Source organism: Camelus ferus, chromosome 5 (genome assembly GCF_009834535.1).
Source record: "Camelus ferus isolate YT-003-E chromosome 5, BCGSAC_Cfer_1.0, whole genome shotgun sequence".
NCBI lineage: Eukaryota > Metazoa > Chordata > Mammalia > Artiodactyla > Camelidae > Camelus > Camelus ferus.
Genome location: NC_045700.1, coordinates 19,944,328 through 19,968,843, shown reverse-complemented (window position 1 = coordinate 19,968,843; position 24,516 = coordinate 19,944,328). Strand labels below are relative to the sequence as shown.

Below are 24,516 nucleotides of genomic sequence, written 5' to 3'. Positions count from 1 at the left end.
TTGGATCATCCTAAAGCAGCATGGTGATGTAGGGTCCTCTAAAAATCCCCGGTAGACTATGAATGTTTACATTTAAGTGAAATATCATACTATGTATCTAAAGCCATTTGCAAAATTACTTTAAATTAATAAACAGTCATGTTTGGTGAAAGATTTGACCAATAAATGGTGACATTTTGAATTGAAAAAAGAAACTCAACTTATAGATGTTAACCACATCTACAAAATGTAGCACTGAGATGTGTGTTTGAATACTGAGTGCAAGAGCCTGGCCAAGTTAACACTTAAATCTTGCCATCACAGGGAGTATACACTAATTGCTAGATTAATGGTACCTGAAGATTGAAATAGCAAATGAATGTGATGATAAAATAAAAAACCATTCACACATGCACCTCTTCTGCCCCATCCACCCCTTTCCCCCCAACATGTTTCCTCATCCTGCATTGAAACTCTGCCTAAACTGACAGTAGAAATACGCTATCTAGCATTTCCACTTCTCCCACTGCTCTTCCCTCTGTGGCAACGTTCCTATTCAAATGCCAGCTTTTAGGGGTCAAGACAGAGATGCTTGCTGTCTCTCCCGGGCTATTGTATTTCAGAAGTATTTACATGTTCCTGTCATGCAAAGCTCTTGTCTCTCACTGAAAACTTGGATGGGGCTTATAAGGACACAGGGTGCCACTTACCATGCTGAGTCATTTATTCCTGAACAGTGAAAGGACTTTTTCTGTTAGATTATCAAAAGAATCCCTTCTTTGACTTTGCAAAACTTGTGTTAAATGAGATTGCACTCTGACCCTGCTTTGCTTGGGAAGTATGGCCGTAGGCTGACATTTAGCATCCCCCTACCACAAGGCGACTCACCATTTGCTTCTAGTCTGTTCAGTAATTTGTTAAGGAGCTCCTTTTATGCAGCTTGCTAACACAAAATGATGTCTAAGTTTACTTTCACACTATTTATTTTGAATGTTTGCAGAAATTATGGTGTGTCCATGCACACGTGTGTTTATACACGTGATATTTCTGTGTCAGAATGTATACTTTTGTTGGGGGGGAGGGCAGGTAAGGTTTTTTGCAGAGGTTGTGTCATTGATTTTCCAGATTACTGTCATCAAGATAAAATAAGAATTGCCATATTTAACCTTAGCCATAAAACTACTGCCAAGCGTTGCAATCTAGCTTTTTGGCTGTTACTGCTAAGATTTCTGTCTTCACATTTATGTTTCCTGTTAGTTCCTGTATCAATTTAGAAACATGTAAAGGGTAGCTATTAAAAGCTATCTGGAAGGTAAAATGAATTTGCTACTCTCAGCAGAAAGGATGGATGTCCATTGTTTAGCTTTCTTCTCCTAAGCAATCATTTGTTTTCCAACTTGCAAAATGAATTTTGAAACAACGCCACATTAGGCCAGAAAATATTAATAGGTACAATTAACACATTGATATGTGTTTGATTCTGTCATCCTTCATCCCTTTAAGCCATTCTTCTTTTAATCTGCTATGACAGTTCTGTAATGGAGCCCCAGAAATATGACTTTAGGGCAAGCCATACCACTAATCATAGCATTGTATGTTGTCCAGCAGATATGTGTTCTATTGTCAGCAGGGACGATATTCTGCATAATTTCTATGCAGAGCAAATGCTTTCCAAGATTTGTTTACAAGCAAAAAATTTAATGGGATGCTAAGTTCAATTATAACAGGGTTTTTTTTCCTTCCTGCTGAGCAGGTTGTTGTTTTATTTTAACTACAGGATACAGAACAGAATTGTTAAAGCAATTCAATTATATAAGCTGTATATATGCAATGTAAATGAAGCCTTATTAGACCACTTTTCATTATTGGTTCTGTAATTTTTCAACCATTGTGGGATCTGCAGGCCACCTCTACATTGGAGAGCAGTGGTCACTTTGGAGGTTCTTGGCTTGAACTAATACCCCCAGTGAAATAATTAATGGCTAGCTATCCAGATTCCATCAAGAACAACATTATAAACAGATCTATTAAACAAATCAGTTATTCTTCCAAACTGGCACTTAGCAATGATTGTCACCGTGAAAAAACATTAATAAATGCTTCCAGGATATCCAAGGGGGACAAGCCAGCTGCCTTTAAAAAATATTTGTACAGATCTGTATCAATTTATCTCTGATAGCATATGCCAGTCCTGTTGACAGGGAAAAGCCAACTCTCCTAGCTTGATACAAATTCGCAAGTTTGGAGCATTCAGCTTATTCTGCCTGATCCTGGAAAGTCATAATTTTTTTCCTTGATGGACAGAAGACTACGTATTTTTGATGTACTATAAAATAGTCAAGGGTATGGCCTTCCTTGTTAATATCAGGTGACCTAGTCAATCTATGCATGCTGGGTTATATCTATTATGGCAAGCATCTCACAGAAAACCAGTGGAGGCTATAAATATTTTATATTTAGCGTAATATACACACTGAAGACTGAAAACATCCTCTTTGGGTGTAGGTGCTTCTTCAGTGCTATGATTAGGTGGGAAAAGATTCGGTTGTTGTGTTTTACCTTTCATTTAAAGCATTCATCAGTTCTTGTGAAAATCATAGACATTAGTCAGACTTGTTTCCTATTAGCATATCTTAACACATCTTTAAACCTAAAGACAAGCCTGTATTATTTCAGAATATCATTATTTATCCAGAGCATACTTGGTTCCTTATCAAGTAGCACTGATATATATTGTAATAATTATATAGGATAACAGAAGAGGGACTATACCATAATTGTGGCAAAGGTCTGACTATCCCAGAACCCAAGAATATCTCTAATAAATATTTAGAAGCTCTTTGAAGGTTTAAGGGTGAATACAAGGCCTGCTAAGGTTGCCACCTCCAAGCATGAGAGGAGCTCCAAGCTCAGTTCTCCAGCAGGAACTGAGCACTGTCCGAACCTTGGAGCCTGTTCAGCATTAAGAGAAGTGGACATGTCCTTTCAGTTATAAGATGAATACGTACTGAGGAGCTAACGGTACTATAACTGATAATACTGTATTATATAACTGAAATTTACTAAGACCCCTTTCTCAAGGGTTCTCATACAAAAAAAAAAGGTAACTATGTGAGGGGATGGATGTGTTAATTAAAATTACTTGATGGTGGTAATCCTTTCACAGTATAAATATATATAAAATCATCACATGTACACTTTAAACACATTATAATTTTATTTGTCAATTATCTCTCAATAAAGCTGGGGGGAAAAAAAGAAAAGAAATGAATGACTGTTTTTCTAGGAAAACCATAACTATTGTCTTACATTATCATCATAGTAATTATAAACAAATCAATATACAATTTGGCACAAGAAAAACAGAAATGTAAGTACCAAGATCAATTCATTTTCTTGTCACTAATTCATTCATTTTCAACTCTCAATTAGTGTATATCTTGGGTTTTTCATTTCTCTCATCAGAAGATAGATATTAATTCCTCAACTCTGTTTACCCCCTTCCCTGTTGCCTCCCCTGTTTAGGACTAGCACTCCCTGCTTGATATATCAATCAATCAATATATATATATATATATATTTCCAGGCCCTTATGACAACTATAAATCAATGGGGGATTATTTATGATTGTTTATTTAGTGTTTCTTTTCCCTGCTCTTCTGCAAATCGCATGAAGACAGGAGCTGCAATCTGCCTTTCTCTGCAGTGTGTTCCCGGTGCCCAGAGCATAGATGCTGTACTTGGAAGGTATTTGATAAATTTGTGTCAAATCAGTGATTAAAAGTGAACACATATTGTAAAAGACATATGCACCCCAGTGTTCATGGCAGCAAATATGTGGTAGATATATACAATAGAATATTACTCAGCCATAAAAAAGAAATAATGTCATTTGCAGCAGCATGGTTGGACCTAGAGATTATCATACCAAGTGAAGTCAGACAAAGACAAATATTATACAATATCTCTTATATGTGGAATCTTAAAAATGATACAAATGAACTTATTTACAAAACAGAAAGACTCACAGTCACAGAAAACAAATTTATGGTTATCAAAGGGGAAGGTAGGGGGCAGAGATCAATTAGGAGCTTGGGATTAACATATACACACTACTGTATATAGAACAGATAAACAACCAGATTCTACTGCATAGCACGGGGAGCTGTATTTAATATCCTGTAATAACCTACAATGGAAAAGAATCTGAAAAGGAATATATATATATACACATTTGTATAACTGAATCACTTTGCTGTACACCTGAAGCTAACACAACATTGTAAATCAACTATATTTCAATTGAAAAAAAAGATGAATGCATGTGTTTGTGACCAAGATTCCAGGCCTCCTCACTTCTCTCCTGGACTGCAGAATTCAGCTCCTCACAAGTATTCTTGCCCATGGACCCGCCTCGCTCTGACTCACTTTCCATCTCAAAGCCTCCTTCGGCTCCTTGAAGTGCAACTCCAGCCTTTCCTTTTCACCATTTTACTTTTGAGAAGACCAGGCTCAGGGAGGGCACGTGGCTTGCGCAGGCTGATAGAACCCTAAGTGGCAAAGCCAGATTTCCATTCCACGGTTCCTGACCCCAACTCCTCCTAGGAAATCGAAGCATCACTGTTCCCATCTCTTGCATTTTCCTGCTTCCAGTTTTACCTGTTCCGATTGAGTGCACCACCCCTGCTTCTTTCATGCATTCCTTCACTCTTGGAACAGTCTTTCTGTTTGTGCAGATTCAGCCACTGGAGAATGTGCCAACAGAGTCTTTTCTGCACGGCAGGGACTTGACTGGGACACTCCACGTTTTCTCTTAGGCCAATCATTTGCGAGTGCCAGGTGGGAGTACTGTAGCACTTGTATGATTGCCGGCCAAGGTGAAAGTCAATGAAGCCGTAAACTTACTCCTGCAAAAATAACATAATATGTTCATGGGAATATTTCTAAACTGTTTTAGGGTTCCCACTTCCCTAAACAAGGTGTGTTAATGTCATCCAGTCTCTTCTTATTTCAGTCAGGAGAGCTGTGTTTCGAGGCAGTGAGCTTAAGGAGCCTAAGCTTCAACTACTTAGGAAATCGAAGCATCTCCTCCCCCCGTGCCATGTAAGTGAAGAGTTGATAGGAGCTAAACATATGTGTCAATTAGAATTGCTAAACCTTGGACTGGGACAGTGTGGCTGGGGTTGGTGTTGCATCCACTGGTGTTTCTTCAAATAAGAAAAATACCACCTGTTAGGATCGTTGTAGGAGAGAGTTACCTGGAATGATGATGGTGTGGTATATATTGAATGACATTTGAACCCCAGAAGCTCACTGCTCTAAATGCCCTTATTCCTTTCTGTTGTTCATGGGTGTAGACAAATCTCCTGCCCTCAACCCCCACAGATTGGGACCCAGCCCCGCATGCAGCTACTGGGAAGAAGCAAAGCTGTATCATGATGATGGTCATTTAGAAAACGGTTATCTCGTAATTTTGACTGTCTCAGATGCCAGGGGAAAGCAAGTAACATTCATAGTCCTGCAGATCCAGTTTACTGTGAATATAGAACACTGCTTTGTGACGCTCTCATTCCTTAGCTCCATTCCCCTTGATAAACAGAAGGACCAGCAAAGACAGCCCCATCTAAAGGTTGATATTGAACCATTGAATGTATAGAGTCAGGTACAATAGCCTGGCTCCAAAACTGAGAAAAGGGACATTTGAATCTAATATCATAAGCAGGTAATTCCAACTCTAAGTGAGATATTTATAGAATAAGGTCTTCTTTATTGAACTAGTCAGTTATCAAAATGGGCCCCATTTTAAAAAAATAAATACTAAATAAAAATAAAATAGTAATAATAATAGTTGATGATGACAGACACATTTATAGCATGTAATATTGCCAGAATAATTTATAAATAGTGAATGATTTCCTAAACAACTCTGAGGTTATTTTAGATAATTCAGTGATGCGGTGAAGAGTTATAAAATGAAATGCTTGAGAATTCCTGACTTAAAAAAAAAAATCAATCCTAAACCAAGTGCCACTGAATTAAATGTAAATTAAACTAAGCTTCTGGTAACAAAAACGTACAAGCCTTTTGAGAATTCTGAAAGCAAAACTTTTAAAAAAGTCTCATCTTCTCTACCTAAGCCAGAAGATTAACATCAACAGTGATTAAGTCATGTTGCTAACATGTACCCTTGAGATGAAGGGATGAAAATGGCACCTTACAGCTGTGTTCTTCCTCCCCAAAGCCCAGTCTAATCACAAGAAAAACATCAGACAAACTCAAATTGAAGGGCATTCTGCAAAATGCCTAAGCCAGTGCCCCTCGAAACCTTCAAGGTCATCGAAAACAAGAAACAACTAAGAAACGGTCACAGCCACGACAAGCCTAAAACTTCACAATGACCAAATGTAATATGGGATCCTAGATGGAGCAGATAAAGGACATTAGGAAAAACTAGGGAAATCTGAGTCAAGTATGGGCTCTAGTTAATACATGATGTATAGGTATTAGCTCAGCAGATGTGACAAGTGTAATACAATGTAAGATGTTAGCAGTACAGGGAACTAGATACAGGGTATACAGTAACTCTGTACCGTGCAACTTTTCAGTAAACTAAAACTGTTCTGAAATAAAATGTTTAACAGATATGGCTGAAGGAAAAGATCTTCTAATATAGTATTTGCAGAGGAAGACGCTTTTGAGTTTATAAATTATTTTCATAATTTGTGACAGTTCTCACATCTGCTACTATAAAATTCATTGCAGCTTCTCTGTCTCTTGGGAAAAAAAATGCATTTAATTATCAGTGAAATTCAACTCCAGTTTGTTATGATGAATGATTTGAACCTGTCAGCTTTTTTTGTCCCCTGAAAAACAAAAGAACTGAAATGAAATACAGTCTTCTTCTCCTACTCCCTTCCTTCCACCTGCTTCATTTAATTGATGAAGGTTTGAGCTTTTATTAATCTTTTTGAGCTCCTCTGTAAGATGCAGAAAAAGCTAATATGATATCATTGTATCTAGCTAATGTGTGTGCTTTGTGAAATTGATACACCCTGCCAAGACATAAATTACTTAAGCTTTGATAAATGTGTTGAAATCAGGGAATGTTCAAACAGATAAAGCGCAGCAATTCCTCTTTTTCTCCCTTTTTTAAACTCCATTTTGTGCTTGTGGTTAAATGTTTTGCATTATTGTTCTAATATGATGGGACGAAAGACTGCAGCGATAGCAATATTAGCACAGAGAGCCCCAGCAAGTACAAAAGCCACGGGGCACACAGCCCTGTGTTTTGCAGATAACATCTAACAACCTTGCCTTGGACAGAGCATTTGCCTACAGGTTCAGAACCACCTCCAGTCCTCTCTCAGCATGCTGTATTCAGGGAAATTGTCTTTAGAAGAATGAGGGTGCCTGCCAGACACTTTGTAATTTCAGATCTTTTGCTGACTCATTTGGTTGGTTGGAATCAAAGATCCACAAACACGTTTTGTTGGCAAAGAGAGCTCACCTGCCCCTGTGATCTGGATATGACTCAGATGCCACCGAGACCAGAAACAGGAGGAAGCATTTGACTGATGCTCTGGGGTTGAGAAGGTTGATTTCTACTCGGTCATTAATTTATTATATGGCACTGCACAAGTTGCTTGATTAACCACTAATCAGTTTCCTGGAGGCCTGAGAATCCATATAATTCTCTGAAGACAATTCTTGAATAAGAGGCATGGGACTATCCCTTGGACCATGCAAGAGCCATCAGTCACTGAATGCCTTTTGCCAGAGGTTGGGCTCAGTAACTTCCATCCATTGTTTGATTTTACTCCTTACAATCCACCAGCAAAGGAGATAAAGGTGAGGAAACTGGGAATCATGTCAGACATTTTAAGTGAAGGGGTGATGAGGTCATCGGGCACCAAATCCTATGCTTTTCCAGCATGTTGTTTCCATATTGGGAGTATGTGGATGAGTGCGGGGCAGGGTTGTGGTTCATCCAACCCCCCCATCAGCCATCCCTGATTAGGTCTTTTGAGGTTAAGCACAAGCCTTGGAGACTCGGGTCATACAACTGTCCGTGTACACCTGTTTAGGAGATGGTGCCCTCCCACCAGTGGTGCACACATTGTAAGAAAATATTTCAGGGAGAAGGGTAATTTGCACCAAAGGGAGTGGAAGTTGGGAGAGGAGGTACCACTCTCAGCTTCTTAAGACAATTAGAAATGTATTTACTCGTTTAATTATACTTTTCTACCAATACATCATTATCCAAAGCTTTTTGAAATTTGAGTTTAGATTTGAAAGTCAGTACCTGTAAGAAGTGCCCGTGCATTTTAAAGTAATAAATAATGAAGTTCTACACAGCTTTTCTCAATATGTTCAATGTTGATGTCAAAGCAAGTTACAAATATGATGGCCTGGAGCAAAGCAAAAAAAAAAAAATCAAAAGATGCATATATCTACTTTTTTAATCTAAGAAACTGTCAGTGAGTGTTTTAATTGAAACAGAATAGAGATCTGTGCTTAATGGGTAAGTTTTATTATTTTTACATAGATCATCCTTAAAATCAAGGGCCCTTCAAGCAGGTTTGAGTCTGAAGAGCACTGTGTGAGAACATATTTTTTAGAAATCAAGTTTCATCTTAAATTCTCGTATGGAGAATCTTTCCTGAAAAATTGAAGAGTCTTTCTAAGGCAAATAAGTACATCTAATTTACATCTGTTTGATAAGTTTAGACTTTTTTTTATACTCATATTTCTTAGGGTGAGTCATATGTTTGGGTCAAATTGTTACAACCTAAGTTACTACAAAGAAAATCTTTAGTTTTTTTAAAAGTCAGTAGATGACTTTTTGAATCTCAGAACCATCACAGCAGAAGTCTTTAGAGATAAGGGAAGGAGCTCATAATGGGGCCTCTCCTGTATTCTGAAATACACCAATGCCAGTTAACTTAAGACTCTACGTGATTGCAAGCTTATCATTGAACAATGGGTTTAATGTTCATAAGTTTTTCAATAACAGAAAAGTAAGGAGAAAATCGGGTGAAGCACTAAGTAAAGAAAAATGATCCAGGCAGAAAAAACTCAGGAGAATGTGTAATGTAAAACAAACATTTTAAGGGGGGTGGGGAGCATATTGCTCCTGGTAGTGAAGAGTGTTGTCATACTTGTGAGCAAAAAAATATTTTTGAATGAAAAATGGATCTTAATGTGGCTAGTAAAGTATCAATTGGGAACATGGTGTGTAAAAATAAGAATTGAGATTTTTTTTTTTGAAAAAAAAAAAAAAGCTAAAAGGGGAAAATGTCAGAAGGGATTTACCCTGTGAAAGAGAGGAGTGAAGGCAGGAGTGAAGGAAGAAGTTAGGAAGTTGTACAAATAGGGCCGTAGAGGTCAGGAATGAAAGGAGAAGTTCCCTCGTACCAGAGATTCTTGGAAACAGGGTGGGTGTGACTCGGATTGACCAAGCAAGGCACATCTCACAACATACTGGAAACAGATGAAAAATCAAAAATAGACAACAAACAAAACTCATAATCACAGAGAAGAGAAATTGGACCTTCATCAATCAGCAAGGGGTTTCTTATCTGCTTATGTGTCCTTGAACCTCTGTCTGGAGAGAGGACAGGACAAGTCACTTGGACCAGGCAGTATCAGTTCTAGTAAATTCAAGTCATATCTGGAGCCAACACTGACCTTCCTGGGCTGTGTATTATCACTTGATTTGATGAGGTTTTGTGCACATCATCAAATGTTAAGTCAGGAAAGCTAGTTACAGTATCAGAAATACCCAGCATATTTTGAGCCAGAAATCCTGGGTAATGATCCCTCTTTTCCTGGTGAATATGCCAGCCCTTCAGCACCAGGAGAGAGAAAGGAGTATCAGCTCAGGCTCTGTGAGCCCTAAGAAGAGGTAGTATGGATTTAGATTTTCAAAACAGTACGTGCAGCAGATCAATCTGCCCTTCTGCCAAACCTCAGTAATTTACGTAAAAAGAAAAGAATTTTTTAAAACACTAGACATGAGGCAGAAAAGCCTTCAGGAAATTAATCAAAGGGACCAATATGTATTATATGACACTCTCCCCAACCACCCACCCTAAAGCTAAAAAAGAAAAAAAAAAAAGAAAACCCCACACATACATTAAAGTCCTTAGATTCCTACTCTGAAGTGTTTGGGGGTGAGGTATAGGTAAAAACACTTTCACAAAATTCTTGTAGAACCTAAGCTTTTATGAATGTATTAACTATAACCTCATGTCTACCATATAGTCAAGTGCAATATTTATAATCCAAGCTACTTTTTTAATTGCATTGAAAGCAATAATTTTTACCAGTCACAGTGCTTTGCCAAGTTTGAAAGGGTTGGGGAAACACTACACAAGCACAGCCCCACTTGGTTCTCATCCTTTTCATCATGCTGACAGTTTTCCAGAGAATCATTACCAGAGTGGTTTGTGCCATTAGAGATAAGAGGCTATCTGTGTTTCCACTAGAAACCTCTATTTTCCAGACCTTATAACTCATCCATAAATATTCACTCCAGGCAACAGTTTCATATATTATGATTCTGTCCTTCAAAATCCATATTGATTTAACTAAATGATTTTTAGAAATCATGAGGACTCTTATATTACAAAAGAATAAAAAGAAAAATCAAGTGCAAATAAAGTGCTGTGTTTCAGTGGATATAATTTGAACCAGAATACTGTGGAATCCATAAAACACATGCACACAACTCTTCCTTAGCAATCCTATCTTTCAAAGTATTATTCAGTTGTAATAAAATTTATCTATCAATAATTAGCCTAGTAATTAATTCAAAATATATATTTCCAATTTCTGTTTCTATAAAGGCAACCAAACTTGATGATATCCTCTTTTTTTTAAATTTTTTTTTAGGTGAATAGTAACTAGGTTTCTGTTTTTATTTTTTTAATGCAGGTACTGGGGATTGAACCCAGGACCCTGTGCATGCTGGACATGTGCCCTACCACTGAGCTATACCTTCCCCCAAAGGCAACCAAATTTGAAATTACATTTTTTCAGTTAAAGCTTTTGTAGAACTTTCTATTGCTGTTCACGCTGCTTTTTTGTTACAGAATTTGAAATGGAATGAGATCAAAAGCAATGAAATTATATGACATAAGCTTTTGAATATAATAGTGCCCTTAATATTTCCAAATATATTTTGAGTTGTCTCGGTATCTTATATTCAGATGGTTTCTAGCTCCATGGTAGAAGCCAGCATTCTAGAGTTGTCTTCTGCCTGAAGGAAAAAGCCTTACACATTTTAATCAAATGAGAGACCAAAATATACTACTTCCCCCAGTCTGGAAAGATAGAATTGTAAAGATTAGGAAACAGAGGTTAAAAACCACAAAAACCCATTAAAATGAAATATAGTCATTCCTCAGTATCTGTAGGGGATTGTTTCAGGACCCCCTTGGATACCAAAATCCAAGGATGTTCAAGTCCTCTATATAAAATGGTTTAGTATTTGCATATAATCTATGCACATCCTCCTGGGTACTTTAAATCATCTCTAGATTACTTACAATACCTGACACAATGTAAATGCTATATTAATAGTTGCCAGACCGTGGCAAATTCAAGTTTTGCTTTCTGGATTTTTTTTTCCCCTCAATATTTTCAACCCAGAGTTGGTTAAATCCTCTGGATTCAGAACCTGCAGATACACTCTTAATCTCATCGCTCCCATTTTTGTACTCACAGATTTACACTGCTTGAATTAAATGGTCCTCTTGTTACACTGGGGTGCCCAGCTGTGTGTGTGAAATGCTGTTTAGCAAGAACTGAAATAATATCACAGGAATTTCCCTGGTGCTTTGGCTTTGGTATGTGTGCACGCAAAGCCTAACCTAAAGTTTATTTCTCTCTCTTCTTTTCAAACAGCTGTTTTGTGACAGTAAAAAGGTGGTGCATGCCACAGAGGGGCTAGATTGGGAAGACAAGGATGCTCCAGGGACGCTGGTTGGAAACGTGGAGCACTCAAGGATCATCAATCCTCTGCGCCTGTTTGTTAAACAGTCTCCGGTCCCCAAGCCTGGGCACTTGGTGTATGCAGACAGCATGGAGAACTTTTGGGATTGGCTGGCCAACATCACGGAGGTTCAGGAGCCACTGGCAAGAACTAAACGGAGGCCAATAGTGAAAACAGGGAAATTTAAGAAAATGTTTGGATGGGGCGACTTCCATTCCAACATAAAAACTGTTAAACTCAACCTCCTCATCACGGGGAAAATTGTTGACCATGGAAATGGAACCTTCAGTGTTTACTTCCGACATAATTCCACAGGCCTGGGCAATGTTTCAGTGAGTTTGGTACCCCCCTCCAAAGTGGTGGAATTTGAAGTTTCCCCGCAGTCTACCTTGGAGACCAAGGAATCCAAATCGTTCAATTGTCGCATTGAGTATGAAAAAACAGATCGGGCGAAGAAGACCGCCCTGTGCAACTTTGACCCGTCCAAGATCTGCTACCAGGAGCAGACTCAGAGCCACGTTTCCTGGTTGTGCTCGAAGCCCTTCAAGGTCATTTGCATCTACATTGCGTTTTACAGTGTTGATTATAAACTTGTGCAAAAGGTCTGTCCTGACTACAATTACCATAGTGAGACTCCATACTTATCTTCTGGCTGAATCTTTCCACAGCCACAGAAATGAAGGATGAATAAACATTCAATTAGAATGACCAAGAACCAAGCCCAGATCTTAATGGTAAAGGATCCCTTTTGTTTCTGGCAGTGAACCTTCATTCCATATAAGGTTTTCAAATTAAAAAAAAAAAAGAAAAGAAAAAGAAACATCTTTAAATGTGAAACGTGTGTGTTTCAATCATAAGTACCTTAATCTGAAGCATCAGATTACATATGAAGCCATCACTCTCAGTGGAATGGCCAAGTCCTCCAGATATTGTTTCTCTAAAAGACGCATCAGTGGTAGCAACATGTAACAGGAAGGAGACAAATTATGCATGTGATAAACATTGCTCTTGAAATGAGCCTGCCTTTGAAATGTGTTTTGGAAGGTTACCTTAAAAATAGCAGATTCAGTAAAGCAACTGAAAAGATTGTATTTGATAGATGAATCACATTTCTGACATCAAATTCTTTTTTTTATTGCTGTCTTTTCTCCCACATCTGTGCTGTTACTGATATGAGAGATGAAGGGGTAAAATTTGTTTCAGTACTCATGTGTGAAGTTACAGTGCCACAGTAGAACAAAATACACTGTTATCTGAGCGAGAGTTGAGTGAATGTGATTTAAAAACACTTAGTCCTGGGTTGGCCACCATCCTTATGAGTCTCATCTGAGCAGTAATATTAGGGTATTAAGAAAGCAAATCTGGATATAACATTAAGTCAGCTCAACAATAATGAAGATCAGGATGTTTTTGGATTCTTTTGCCAAATTCAGTGCTGTGAAGTCGTCAAAAATATCCTAAATCCCTATTCAGTCTATAACCTCATTCTACTCCTTTAGTAGTATGATTTTTATATACCTGTGTAGAATAACTCTGAAATTGAGAGAAAGTGATCGTTTCCGAGGGTAGGATGGAAAAGAAACTGGAAGTGGAAGGAGGAAATTCCAGGATGATTAGTCATCATTTCTAGCCTTTTAGATTAAGTTCTCCTTGCATTTAATTATTTAAATGAGGGATCAAATTCTACAGAAAGAAAGAGGATATTTAAACATGACTATTATGAAGTGTTAATTACCAAGATACATGACTCGTCAGGCTTTTGAGATGACTTCCACGATCTGGTCCTTCTCATCTTCTCTGAGGGGGTCGACGGTCATCCTATGTCAAAAGACTGGCTGATCTGTGAATTAGCAGAGGAAGAGAGTGTGGCTGACCAGTGAAAAGATTTTTAGAATGTGTAAGACTCATGGAATGGTTACTCTTTTTACCATAGATGTTAACTTTTCTCCTTCTTATCTGTAAAATATCACTTACAGTAAAACATTAAATGGAGGACTGAAGGACGACCAGTCCTAACCAACAAAAATGCTCTTACCACCTTGTTCAGAAAGGCAACAGCCCTCATCTCTGTTTTGCATCTCCATGCCTTTCCTTTTCCTGGTGATATCTGCACAGTGTTTGGTTTTTTGTCTTTTGTAAAAAATTGTACTAGGCTTAGTGTGTAGTAGTACAGGCTTGACATTTTTGCTCTGAGTTCATCCGGTGCTTTTGTAATTTTGTGGTTGGTGTGAAATACTTTGAAACATCTTTTTATTTTCACTTAGAAACAAGATTAAAATACTATTTATTGTAAAATATGTGGGAATCATATATGTATATACACTTAGAATTTTCTGTGTACAGAGAGTATGTGTACACATTTCTATGTAAATAAAAAGAATTTGCTAAATCTGTCAGAGGACTTTAGGACTTTGTTATTTTTTAAGACTGTTCTTGTTTCCTTTCCTCACAGTGGTTTATTGTGTGTGTGTTTGTGTGTGGGTATGTATTATCAACTGAGCATTAAGATTTTCCTTGTGTACATATTAAACAGAGCAGCTAGGCTATGTAGAATATATAGTAAAAGGATAATTCATAAACCACTTGGCATATAGTTGGCATCTAATAAGAACTCTGTGAGTGTGGGCTGCTATTATGATTGTTATAATTATTATTACATGAAATGCAATTTAAAACTACCTGATGTTCAAAAGTTGAGTGAGAAAAACGTTAGATCTGTGCAAAGAAAAAAATTCAATAGGTTGGCATGATTCTTAGATTTTTAGCAGGGTTTGTGGAGTTTAAAAAAAAAAGTTTCCCTAGGCATATTTTTAATTGGTGTAGAACATATGCCACATATATTTTTTAGTCATAATTTCATTTCAAAGCCTACGTAATTGTCAGTAATGGTACTTGGCACAATATAAATCAGATCCCATTTAAACATGCAAATGCACACATTTCTACAAAACCATTTTTGCCTTTGAGTACTGCAGTTGAGGAAAAGGACACTCACGGAAGCTAATTTTATACCCAGTCACCACAGATTGTTCAAATGTAAAGGATCAGACCCTTTTAAAAAATGAAAACTAAACTAAGAGGTAAGAACACCTGAAAACAATATAATATTATGTGTCAATTATGCCTCAATAAAAAAAAAATTAGTTAAAAAAAACACACTAGCAGAAATTTAATCTCTAGGCCCACTGTTTACTAGAAAGCAAACTAGTTTGAAGACCTTTTCACCCCTGAGCAGAAACAATCTTGTTACTCATCACCACACAGAGTCAGAAAAGAGGCCTTATTTCCATGACAGTGAACAATGTGATGACACCAGCCTCAGGCCTGTAAAATCTGTAGAAGGGAAATAAGAGGAAAAAGCCTGTGGATACCATGTAGCACAGCAGGAACCAGAAAAAAGGAAACCATTTTGCTTATTCCTACTACTTGGTACTTGGAATTTCAACACATTCTCATGATCTAGAATAACAGAGCAATAATGAGTGTGGTTCTCTGATGTGGCTACTCACGAGAGAACCTGATTCATATCCCATTATATTCTTTAAACTTTCTTCTGCATCCCCGTTCTTCTTTGTTTTATATGACCCAGATGCTACATGCTACATTTTAGGCCCAATTGCTACATCTTAAACATTCGACAGCTGGCTAATCCTGTTGCCATTCAAGACATGGTTCTGCGGGGTCTCAGCTGACTTAGAGAGTCCTCATATTCAAAGTACAGATCAGCAGTATTACCTGTAAGCTTGTTAGAAATACAAGCTCTCAGGTCTTACCACAGACACTGAATTGGAGATTTCAGTTTTACAAGACCCCCATGTGACTTTTATTTACATTAAAGAGTGAGAAGTAACTTCCCTGGAAATTCTGATTTAGTAAATGAGCTGGAGGAACTAAAAATCGACATATTTTGTATACTTTTTTTTTTAAGATTCCACAAATGAACTTATTTATTAAACAGAGACAGGCTCATAGACATAGAAAACAAATTTATGGTTACCAGTTGGGCAAGGAAGTGGGGAGGGATAAATTGGGAGTTTGGGATTTGTAGATACTAAGTACTATATATAAAATAGATAAACAACAAGGTCCTACTGTACAGCACAGGGAACTATATTCAGTACCTTGTAATGGCCTATAATGAAAAAGAACATGAAGAGGAATATATATACATACGTGTATAAGTGAATCTCTATGCTATACACCAGAAGTTAACACAACATTGTAAATCAATTATACTTCAATTTAAAAAAAAAGGAATCTACATCTTAAATAAGCATCCTAGGTTATGCTGGTTCAAATGGGCTTCTGACAATACTTTAAAAAAGTTAAGGGAACAAACCCTTTTAAAAATTAAACTGATAGATTGATAACCAAATAAAGAAAAGTGATCAAACCAATAGTAACATACAGAAGAGGAATATTCAGAGAGTGCAGCCTACACCATCTTCTGGTTCATCCCTCCCATTTGACAGACAAGTAAAACCAAGGCCCCAACAGAGTAAAGGACATGCCCATCAGGAAGTGGCAAAGCCAACTGAAATGTAGAGCACCTGACGTCTAGGCCCAGGTCTTGAGTTACAGAAGAAAGGTAAATTGAAACAGATGATCAAAACAAAATAAAAACGATGGCAGTGAGTTCATAACAAGACATGATCCAGAAGCCAAAACTAAACGTGAAGGTGGCCCGCAATGCCCTCTTTTCAGAATCTTCAGGATTGTGATTTCTGTATGAAGACAACATTTTTAAAAATTATAACTAGAGAAAAATAAATCCAGGATAGAGCCATTTTGTCCAAAGATTAAGAGCCCTGGAATATATTAGAGGTGTGACCAGCTAAGAATTACCGGCAGTAGAACACTGCATTTGACAATATTTTTCATCATAAAACTTGAGAATATGTTTTCATAGAAACAGGTAAATTGCGTGTAATGCCTTAATTGCCTAAAGGTCCAGTTTTACCTCATAAAGAATCTTAAATTAATTCACTGCCTATAAAATAGAGGATGGATTCATGCATTTTTACTTGTAGTAAAACTACAGTTTAACCTCAAGTTAATTAATCAGAACTTGCAATGAATGGAAATTTAATGTCTCTTGTTGTAAGAGACAAATCACAGGGAAACAAGCTTATGTTAGAGATTTTTTTTTTCTTCCTAAAAGTCCTGTAGAAGATATTCAAGGGTCCTTTCATATTCCCCTCATGTCCTACCCTAAAGTTTGAGGTCTGGAACCCTGGGAACATATCCTGTTCTGCTTCATTCATAATCGTCTCCTTTCATCATCCCACTCCGGTCCCCTGTAAATAGTCTGTAATCTCTTAAAAGCAGTGAGTTAACTGCATCCTCTGCAGCACCCAGCAAAGTGTCTGGTATATAGTAGGTACTTATCAATATCTGTCACTTAATTTTTTAAAAATCTCCAGTGTGAAACGGTGATTATTCAATACATCTTCTACCCACGTAACATAAGTGCTCTCTTGCCCCATTTCCAACATGAACACGTTGCTCCAGCTGAATCAGTACCCATCGAATGTTAGCTCTAGAACTACAGAAACGTAAAAGATGGGAACATTTTTGCAAATGATCTAGAATAGGTTTTGCTTACCGGATAAAGAATTGGAAGCCTAATCAGGTTTAACAGCCTGGTTATTTTTATTGTTCCTCCTGCCCAGATAAAGTCATTCTTTCCCTTCTTTATTCCCCCAGAATCACTGATGTTCCTTCCATATTTGTGATAGAGACTGTCAGCTGTTCATACACCAGCATGGACCCTGGTCCTTCACCCGTTGCAGTGGACGGGTCAAGTGTGCAGCTGGCCAGCTAGGCTGCATGTCCTTGCCTCTCGTGCAGTGTGGGGTGGCCTGGTTGCTGAACTATAGCTGGTAGGATGTGAGAGGAAGGGATGTGTACCCTTGCAGGAGTTGACTCATGTAAAAGCACCCTCATGCCTCTGTGCTTTTTTCCCTTTGGAAAACGGCGCCTTGGATAGATGCCCTGAAGGGCTTAAGATGCTGCACAGCCAAAGGAGGCAAAACAGCTGTCCATCTGAGTGTCTTTCCAACCAGTGGAAGAGAGCCACCCAGCTAACTAAAAGCCCACCCTGGACTGCTATTGGGGAAGCAAACATGTGTTTTATTCTATAGTCACTGAATTATTAGGATGGATTTGTTAATGGACCTTAGCATGAGCTAACTGGTACAAACGCTATGGAAGTTCTGTATGTGTTCTAATCCACTCCAATTTCTGAATTATTTCAGTGTATGTCAGGCATTGCAGTAATAATTTCTAACAGACAACTTTTATTTATACTTATTATTTATACTTCTTTATGTGTTCTATCATCCAAAGGAAAAAAAAATGTACGTTCACCAAAGCTAGAGATCACATTTTACACTTACTCGGAATGTCCCACCATGCCCAGATAAAGCTATTGCCTTGTAAGTGATGTATATCTGATGTTATAGTGCATTAAAAGATATATAGGAAGTGATGTACTTAAAAACATTTGTTTTACAAATGACCCGTGAAAAATAGAGTTGGAGAATTTTTAAGAAAGAGTAAAATAGCAATTTAAGAATCGTGCTAATTAGTGAGGGGCGTTGGTATAGCTCGGTGATACAGCATGTGCTTAGCATGCATGAGGTCCTAGGTTCAATCCCCAGTACCTCCATTTAATAAATAAATAACTAAAATAAACCTAATTACCACCCCCCCCCCAAAAAAGAATTGTGCTAATTCTACTTCACCTACTAAGACAGGGAGAAAGAGTATATGCTTTCTTTTCTGTCTTTATTTTTTTTAGTGACACACTTAACATGGATTCATAATTCCAAAGGTCTTAACTGATACACAATGGAAGTCTCTCTCCCACCCCTTCTCTATAGCCACTCTGCTTCCCTCCCCAGTGGAAAACCACAGTATAAATGTCTTGTGTATCCTGGCAGAGATAAATTAATTTGTTTTGAAGTATTTAAATGATGAAAAATGTTTCCTTCACTTTTCTCAGATGCTCCCTTTGGTGTGTGTGTGTTTAGCTGAAGCCTTGTCATGTGTTCATTTGTTATGGTTTCCTTTTTTAGTTTCACAAATCATTTTCAAATGTTAAATTTTTTAAATTTAGAAATATTACCTGCAATCTCATCACCAATAAATTTTCTTCTCATCCTTACCCATATATATATGGGTATGTGTGTGTTCATATATATATATATATATGCAAGTATACATATATATAGGCATATATACACAGTTTTATGTAGTTGAGATATGTACAGTATTGTAGTGTAATGAATATACCATTATATCTTATATACAAAAGTTTTGGCTGGAACATAGAGCCACTGAGAACATTTCCTGCGTAAATCATGTGGGAAATGGTATAGGCCTCAATATGTCCTCAAAAATGGAGTGACCACAGGGTTGTGTGAGGAATGGGACACTCACTGCCCTTCTCTCTTTCTCGTCATCTACACTATGACAAATAGTTTCCACACAATTATTCTAGTCCCTGAAACATAGAACAGTTTTGCAGAACTTGGTGGGCCAAAGAGAAATTACCAATCTTAATTAAGAGGATTAATCTCAGACCCCAGTCCTGCTAAGATCTGGGAAGCTGGCTCACTCTCAGCCCCTCTGGCACTGATGTGGCAGAAGCAGCCTCTCAGTATCATAATCCCACTCCACTCGCTTTCTGAAAGAACCATTCAGATCATGGTATGATAGAAGTGAAAGAATCTTTACAGGGGAAGGGAGCTAATGTTTCTTGGTGCTTACTATTGGTCCAATACCATCCTAGGTACTTTGCAAATAAGTACAGGCTTTGCAGTTAGTCCAACGTAGATTTGCATCTGGAATCTGCCATTTAACAGCTGTGTAACCTTGAGCCAGGTTACTCAGCTTCTCCGAGTTTTCTCATCCTCAAAATGGAGTGATAATACCTAGCTCATAGCAGAGTTGAGGTGAAAGTAAATATCACATAGATTATGAGCAATAAGGGATGATAAGAACCTTAAAGTGCAATACTCTTTTTCTTACTTTCTTGCTACCAATACTTTTATGCTATGCAGAATTATCAAAGCCAGTGTAAATAATTAGATTTCATTGTTTTTGTTAAAAAATCTCTCCCTCAAAAGTACTAAGTGAAAATGTCCTTATTACCAGGCTTAAAGCCATATGTGCAGGTAAACAGGTAATTGGACTTCTCAGGTGTCTTCAGAGAGATGTCTAAGACTAAAAAGTTTTCTTTCTTTCTTTAGGAGAAGCTGAATACTTAGACATAGTGTCTTGCATAGAGAAAATCAAAGATTTTAAAAACAATTAACTTCATATTATAAAGCCCAGATTTCTTTGAAGTGGAGAATCAATATTGCACTAAACAAAAAAGTACAGCAAAAGTAAATTAATTTTACTTAGTTAATAAATGCTGTTTAACAAAATAATGATGACAAAAGGAAAACCTATGACCAAAACAATGTCTATGCTTAGAGGGTGGATTTTGTCATCCACATCTTCTGTTTGTCTTACTTTGGCATAATCGATATAGTGACATTGCTGGATCCCAGCAGCTATTTTGTACAGTGTGGCTCCTTGCCAATTGGATTCTTTTGATAGCACGAGGAATGAGCACCTGTTGCACACTGAGCCAGTCTGAAAATGTGAAGGTAGGACCAACAGACACTTAAGGACTGTTGGCCATGATGTTTCCAATATGTACGTAAAGAAGCAAGTGCAGCCGTCCCACAGAAAGAGAAAGAGGGAAGCGAACAGAAAGGAGCAGAGATGAGAAACGGCAAGCACTCAAGTCTCTCAGTCTGGTTCCTGCCTGGGGCTGGCTGCAATCCCTGCCTTTGCAGAGTGACTGCTTTATGTATCATTACAATAATTTTTTTCAGTAGATCATTGTATTATTCAGGAGTCCTAACAGGAAGTAAAGGTCACCAGGATAGTCTGAGAATCCTGTGGGAGAAGTAAATGTCCTGACTCACTTCACTTTAGGCTTGGCTATGTTACATGCTTTGGCCACTTAGATGTGGGCAGGCTTGACTTTTCCCTATTGGAGCAGAAGTGTTCCAAGTTGTGGGGTTTGAGTCCGGCTTTCTTTCTGGAGTTTCTGCCCTCGGTCATGAAAACATCATATCTTTTCAGCCTGGGATTTAAAATGAGAAAACACTTGGAATTTGAGTCTCAGCTGACCCATACCCTTCATGTTCCATGAGCCAAAAACAAGTGTCTGTTATTTTAAGCTACTGAAACTCTGCATTTGTTTGTTGCCACAATAAAAAACTAACAAATACAGTGAGGTGCCCACAGATGAGCAATAGCTGGAGGCCACTGGTACCTTAGGTTTCAGAAATAAGAAGAGATAGTATCCTGAAAGCCAGTGAGAGCTGTAGCAGTGAAAAAAGTGCTGCCTAGCCTTATGGAAGCTATGGTCCAGGGAATGCAGCCACTGTTCAAAGAAGAGCAGAAGAAAGAAATGAATATCCATCCAGGTCTCTCACTCCTCTTATTCTTTCATACTTGACAGCCCCTCCCACTGTCAAGCCCAGCCAGAAATCAATCAACAAGATGGTCCAAGAGAATGAGCCCATTGCGCTCTGCATCCCAGAGCAGAGCAATGTACTTGTAGACATCAGCCATTAGCCAAAATGGCAGTGAATGGATGGAGAGCGGGAAGGGCAAGTATAGAATAACCCCCCAAAAACTAAACATATTTATGTTCCTCACAACCAAGAATCCTTCTAATGTAAAGGATAAATTTTACTTACACAAAGAATTAATGAGAGAAACATAACGATTCAAGATAAATCCCTCAATAGAAAATAACATAGAGGCCATAGGTTCCCATAGGCTATAAGCTACTTTATTGAGAGGAAGTAACTTGATGGGGACAGGAACCACATTTTATTTAAGCTCATTGCAGGATACGTAGCATTGTTCCACATAATTTATTACATAAATACTTGATCAGGGCAATGACAGTGATGTTAGATTTGCTTCTCTTCCAGAGTGAATTTAGAGAGCTGTATTTCTATTTTCCCAATTATGCAATGTAGAGAAGAAAAGAAATAAACAACTTGGGACCGTAGTTCTCAAAGATTTTAGGTAACAAAAACCAGAGAGGGTCATTTTGCAAAAGACAGTCCTGAGTTGTGGGATTCTACAAGTGATTTATTCTGCTACGTCATGAGAAAATAAATGTCCTTTCCGACTGACTGAGACTCTTTTCATTTGTCAACTATTGATCCCCTCCCACAACCTCTCTTCTTAGCTCCATGATTCTTCTAGAGGTTAAACCAATGAAGCCCAGTCCCATTTATTTCTTCCTACTTTGTACTGTGGTATCACCATCGATAACATCAAAGCTGCCAGCCACTCATCTTCAGTTAGTCGCTCAGCGGCAGACACTAACCAGAGGGGAGCTTTTAGAGGTTGCTAGGCATTTCCTTTCAGAACCCAATAGTGTAAATTAAACCCTGAAAGGAACTCCAGAACACGTATTTTTAAGAATTATTTCCTTTCAATTGTATAAGCATCTCTACATCTGTGGTGCCCGTTTGTTTGCATTCTAAGGAGAGAGCAAGAGGGAAAATCATAATATATCAGCTCCTTGTGTGTTAGGTAGCAGGTTATAAGAAAGAGAATGAAGGGAATGGGCCAAGTTGAAGGTCAAAGACAAATCGCCATGACTCCCAAATGCTCCTGATAATTTATTTCTAGGGTCCACCGATGATGTTCCCCTAACATTTAGTTCCTCAAATCTTGCTGAAGAACTTTTTGCTCCCTAGAGATTTGTGTTTATTGTTTCTAATTCATTAATTTCTACTCCCTGTTTCTGAGCTATTGTGCAAAGATGCTCATCTCCCTCTTAAGTCCTCCTGTTAAACTGGCATGATTCTGAACACCCCAGGGACCTAGACTCCTCCACAAACACTTAGAATACTCAAACATTAGCCTGTTCTGTGGCAGTAAGAGGACAAAAGAAAACATCTGTGTCTGTCTAAGTAATTGTTGTTGATTCCTTTAGATAGATCAGTGATTTTGTCGTTTGAGGGACAGCATCATTTGAATTGTACTGACTTTCTTTTTAGACTGGAGGCTACATAATTAAAAAAAAAAACAGGTTTCTTCCCCGTTTCTTTTCTAGTCTATGAAATATTAATAGCTGGTCATCTGCCCTCAGTGATGCTTGACCAAGATTATTAAAAGTATCACTGGATCAGTCTATTTATTTATTTATGCTTCATCTTGTCCAAGAAATTATTTAAGATGGCTCACAGGGAAAGATTTTTTAATACAAAATGCTATAAATCAAGGATGACAAATGACTTATATGATACGTGAAACTATTGTTTGGTAGTGGAGGCCCAGAAAATGCTGTTAAAAGTTATTTGCAGCCTACCTTGCTGCTCACTGAGAGTGAGTGATGTAATTGATTTAGTGATGTCTGCCATGAGCGTGCTCAGGGAAAACAGTAGCTATACCATTATAGTTTTTTTTAATGTAAAAAATGAAACCTAAGTTTTAAATGAAAATATAAGTGAATAATCATGTCCTGGAGAAGATTTACCCAAATATGACACTAAGGCAGAAACTGTAAAACAAAAGTCTAACAAATTTGATCATTGAATTTCCTAAATATCAAAACAGACCACATGAACAATATTTAAAAAAAAAAAAAAATGAGAGGCCAGAAAATATTTGGCAATACTCAGTAAATAAGATGTTCATACCCTTTAAATCAAAAGACCTAGATTAATAACAAAAATGGTCTTCACAATTAAATATGGACGGAAAACAAACATATCAGCTATACCTAATAAACACCCAACTTAGAATGGCTTAAGCAAATAGAAGTTTTGTTTTCATGTACAGTAAATCTGGAGGTAAGCAGAGAGGTCTGGGCTGTTAAGGAAGCATCATGATGTAATCTTGCCACCAGGGACCAGGCGCTTCCTGCTGTGCCACCCTTAGGTGGCTTTTCTCTCCTCCTCACCACTCGGTGAAAAGACCCGCAGCAGGAGGAAAAGGAAAGACGGGGCAAAAGCTGAATAAAATGAAAGTAGCTGGTTTATCTATCCCATTTTAAAGGGTTTCCCTAAAAGAGACTTCCACATCTCGTTAGCTAGGACTGCCCAACTGCTGTTGCAAAATAGGCTGAGAAACACAGTTGTTGATATTGTTATTGTAATTTAACTTGGCAGATGATGGTCCTGAGTAAGACTGAAGTTGTTTCACTAAAAAAGAAGGGGAGAATGGATATTGGGAAAGCCAGTTACCGCGTCTGCCTTGATCATGAACCTGCAGATCAAAGTAAGGAAAGGTTAAAGGAAGGAAGGAGGGAGGGAAGCAGTTAGGAAGAAAGAAGGAAGTTATTTCAAGAGAGAGGGTGGGAGGAAGATTAGTAAGAGAAATGGCTAATAAACATGTGAAAACAGTTTTCATCTTTACCATTAATCAAATTAATGCAAATTAAGGTTCTTTTTCACTAACTTTTTTTTAAATTTAAGTTTTGTTCTGTTTTGTTTTTTAATATCCAAGTC

At 37.8% G+C, this 24,516-nt stretch overlaps 1 protein-coding gene across 2 annotated transcripts in view; it reads left to right on the top strand.

Moving 5' to 3' along the window:
- NXPH2 (neurexophilin 2) overlaps nt 1-14,363 on the top strand; it is a 107,352-nt gene extending 92,989 nt beyond the window's left edge. For both annotated transcript variants that reach the window (XM_032479380.1, XM_032479379.1), the window contains exon 2: nt 11,887-14,363. In XM_032479380.1, the coding sequence (XP_032335271.1) occupies nt 12,064-12,630 (567 nt within the window). In that variant the 5' untranslated portion in view covers nt 11,887-12,063 and the 3' untranslated portion in view covers nt 12,631-14,363. The remainder of the gene's footprint in view (nt 1-11,886) is intronic.
- The last annotated feature ends 10,153 nt before the right edge of the window (nt 14,364-24,516 follow it).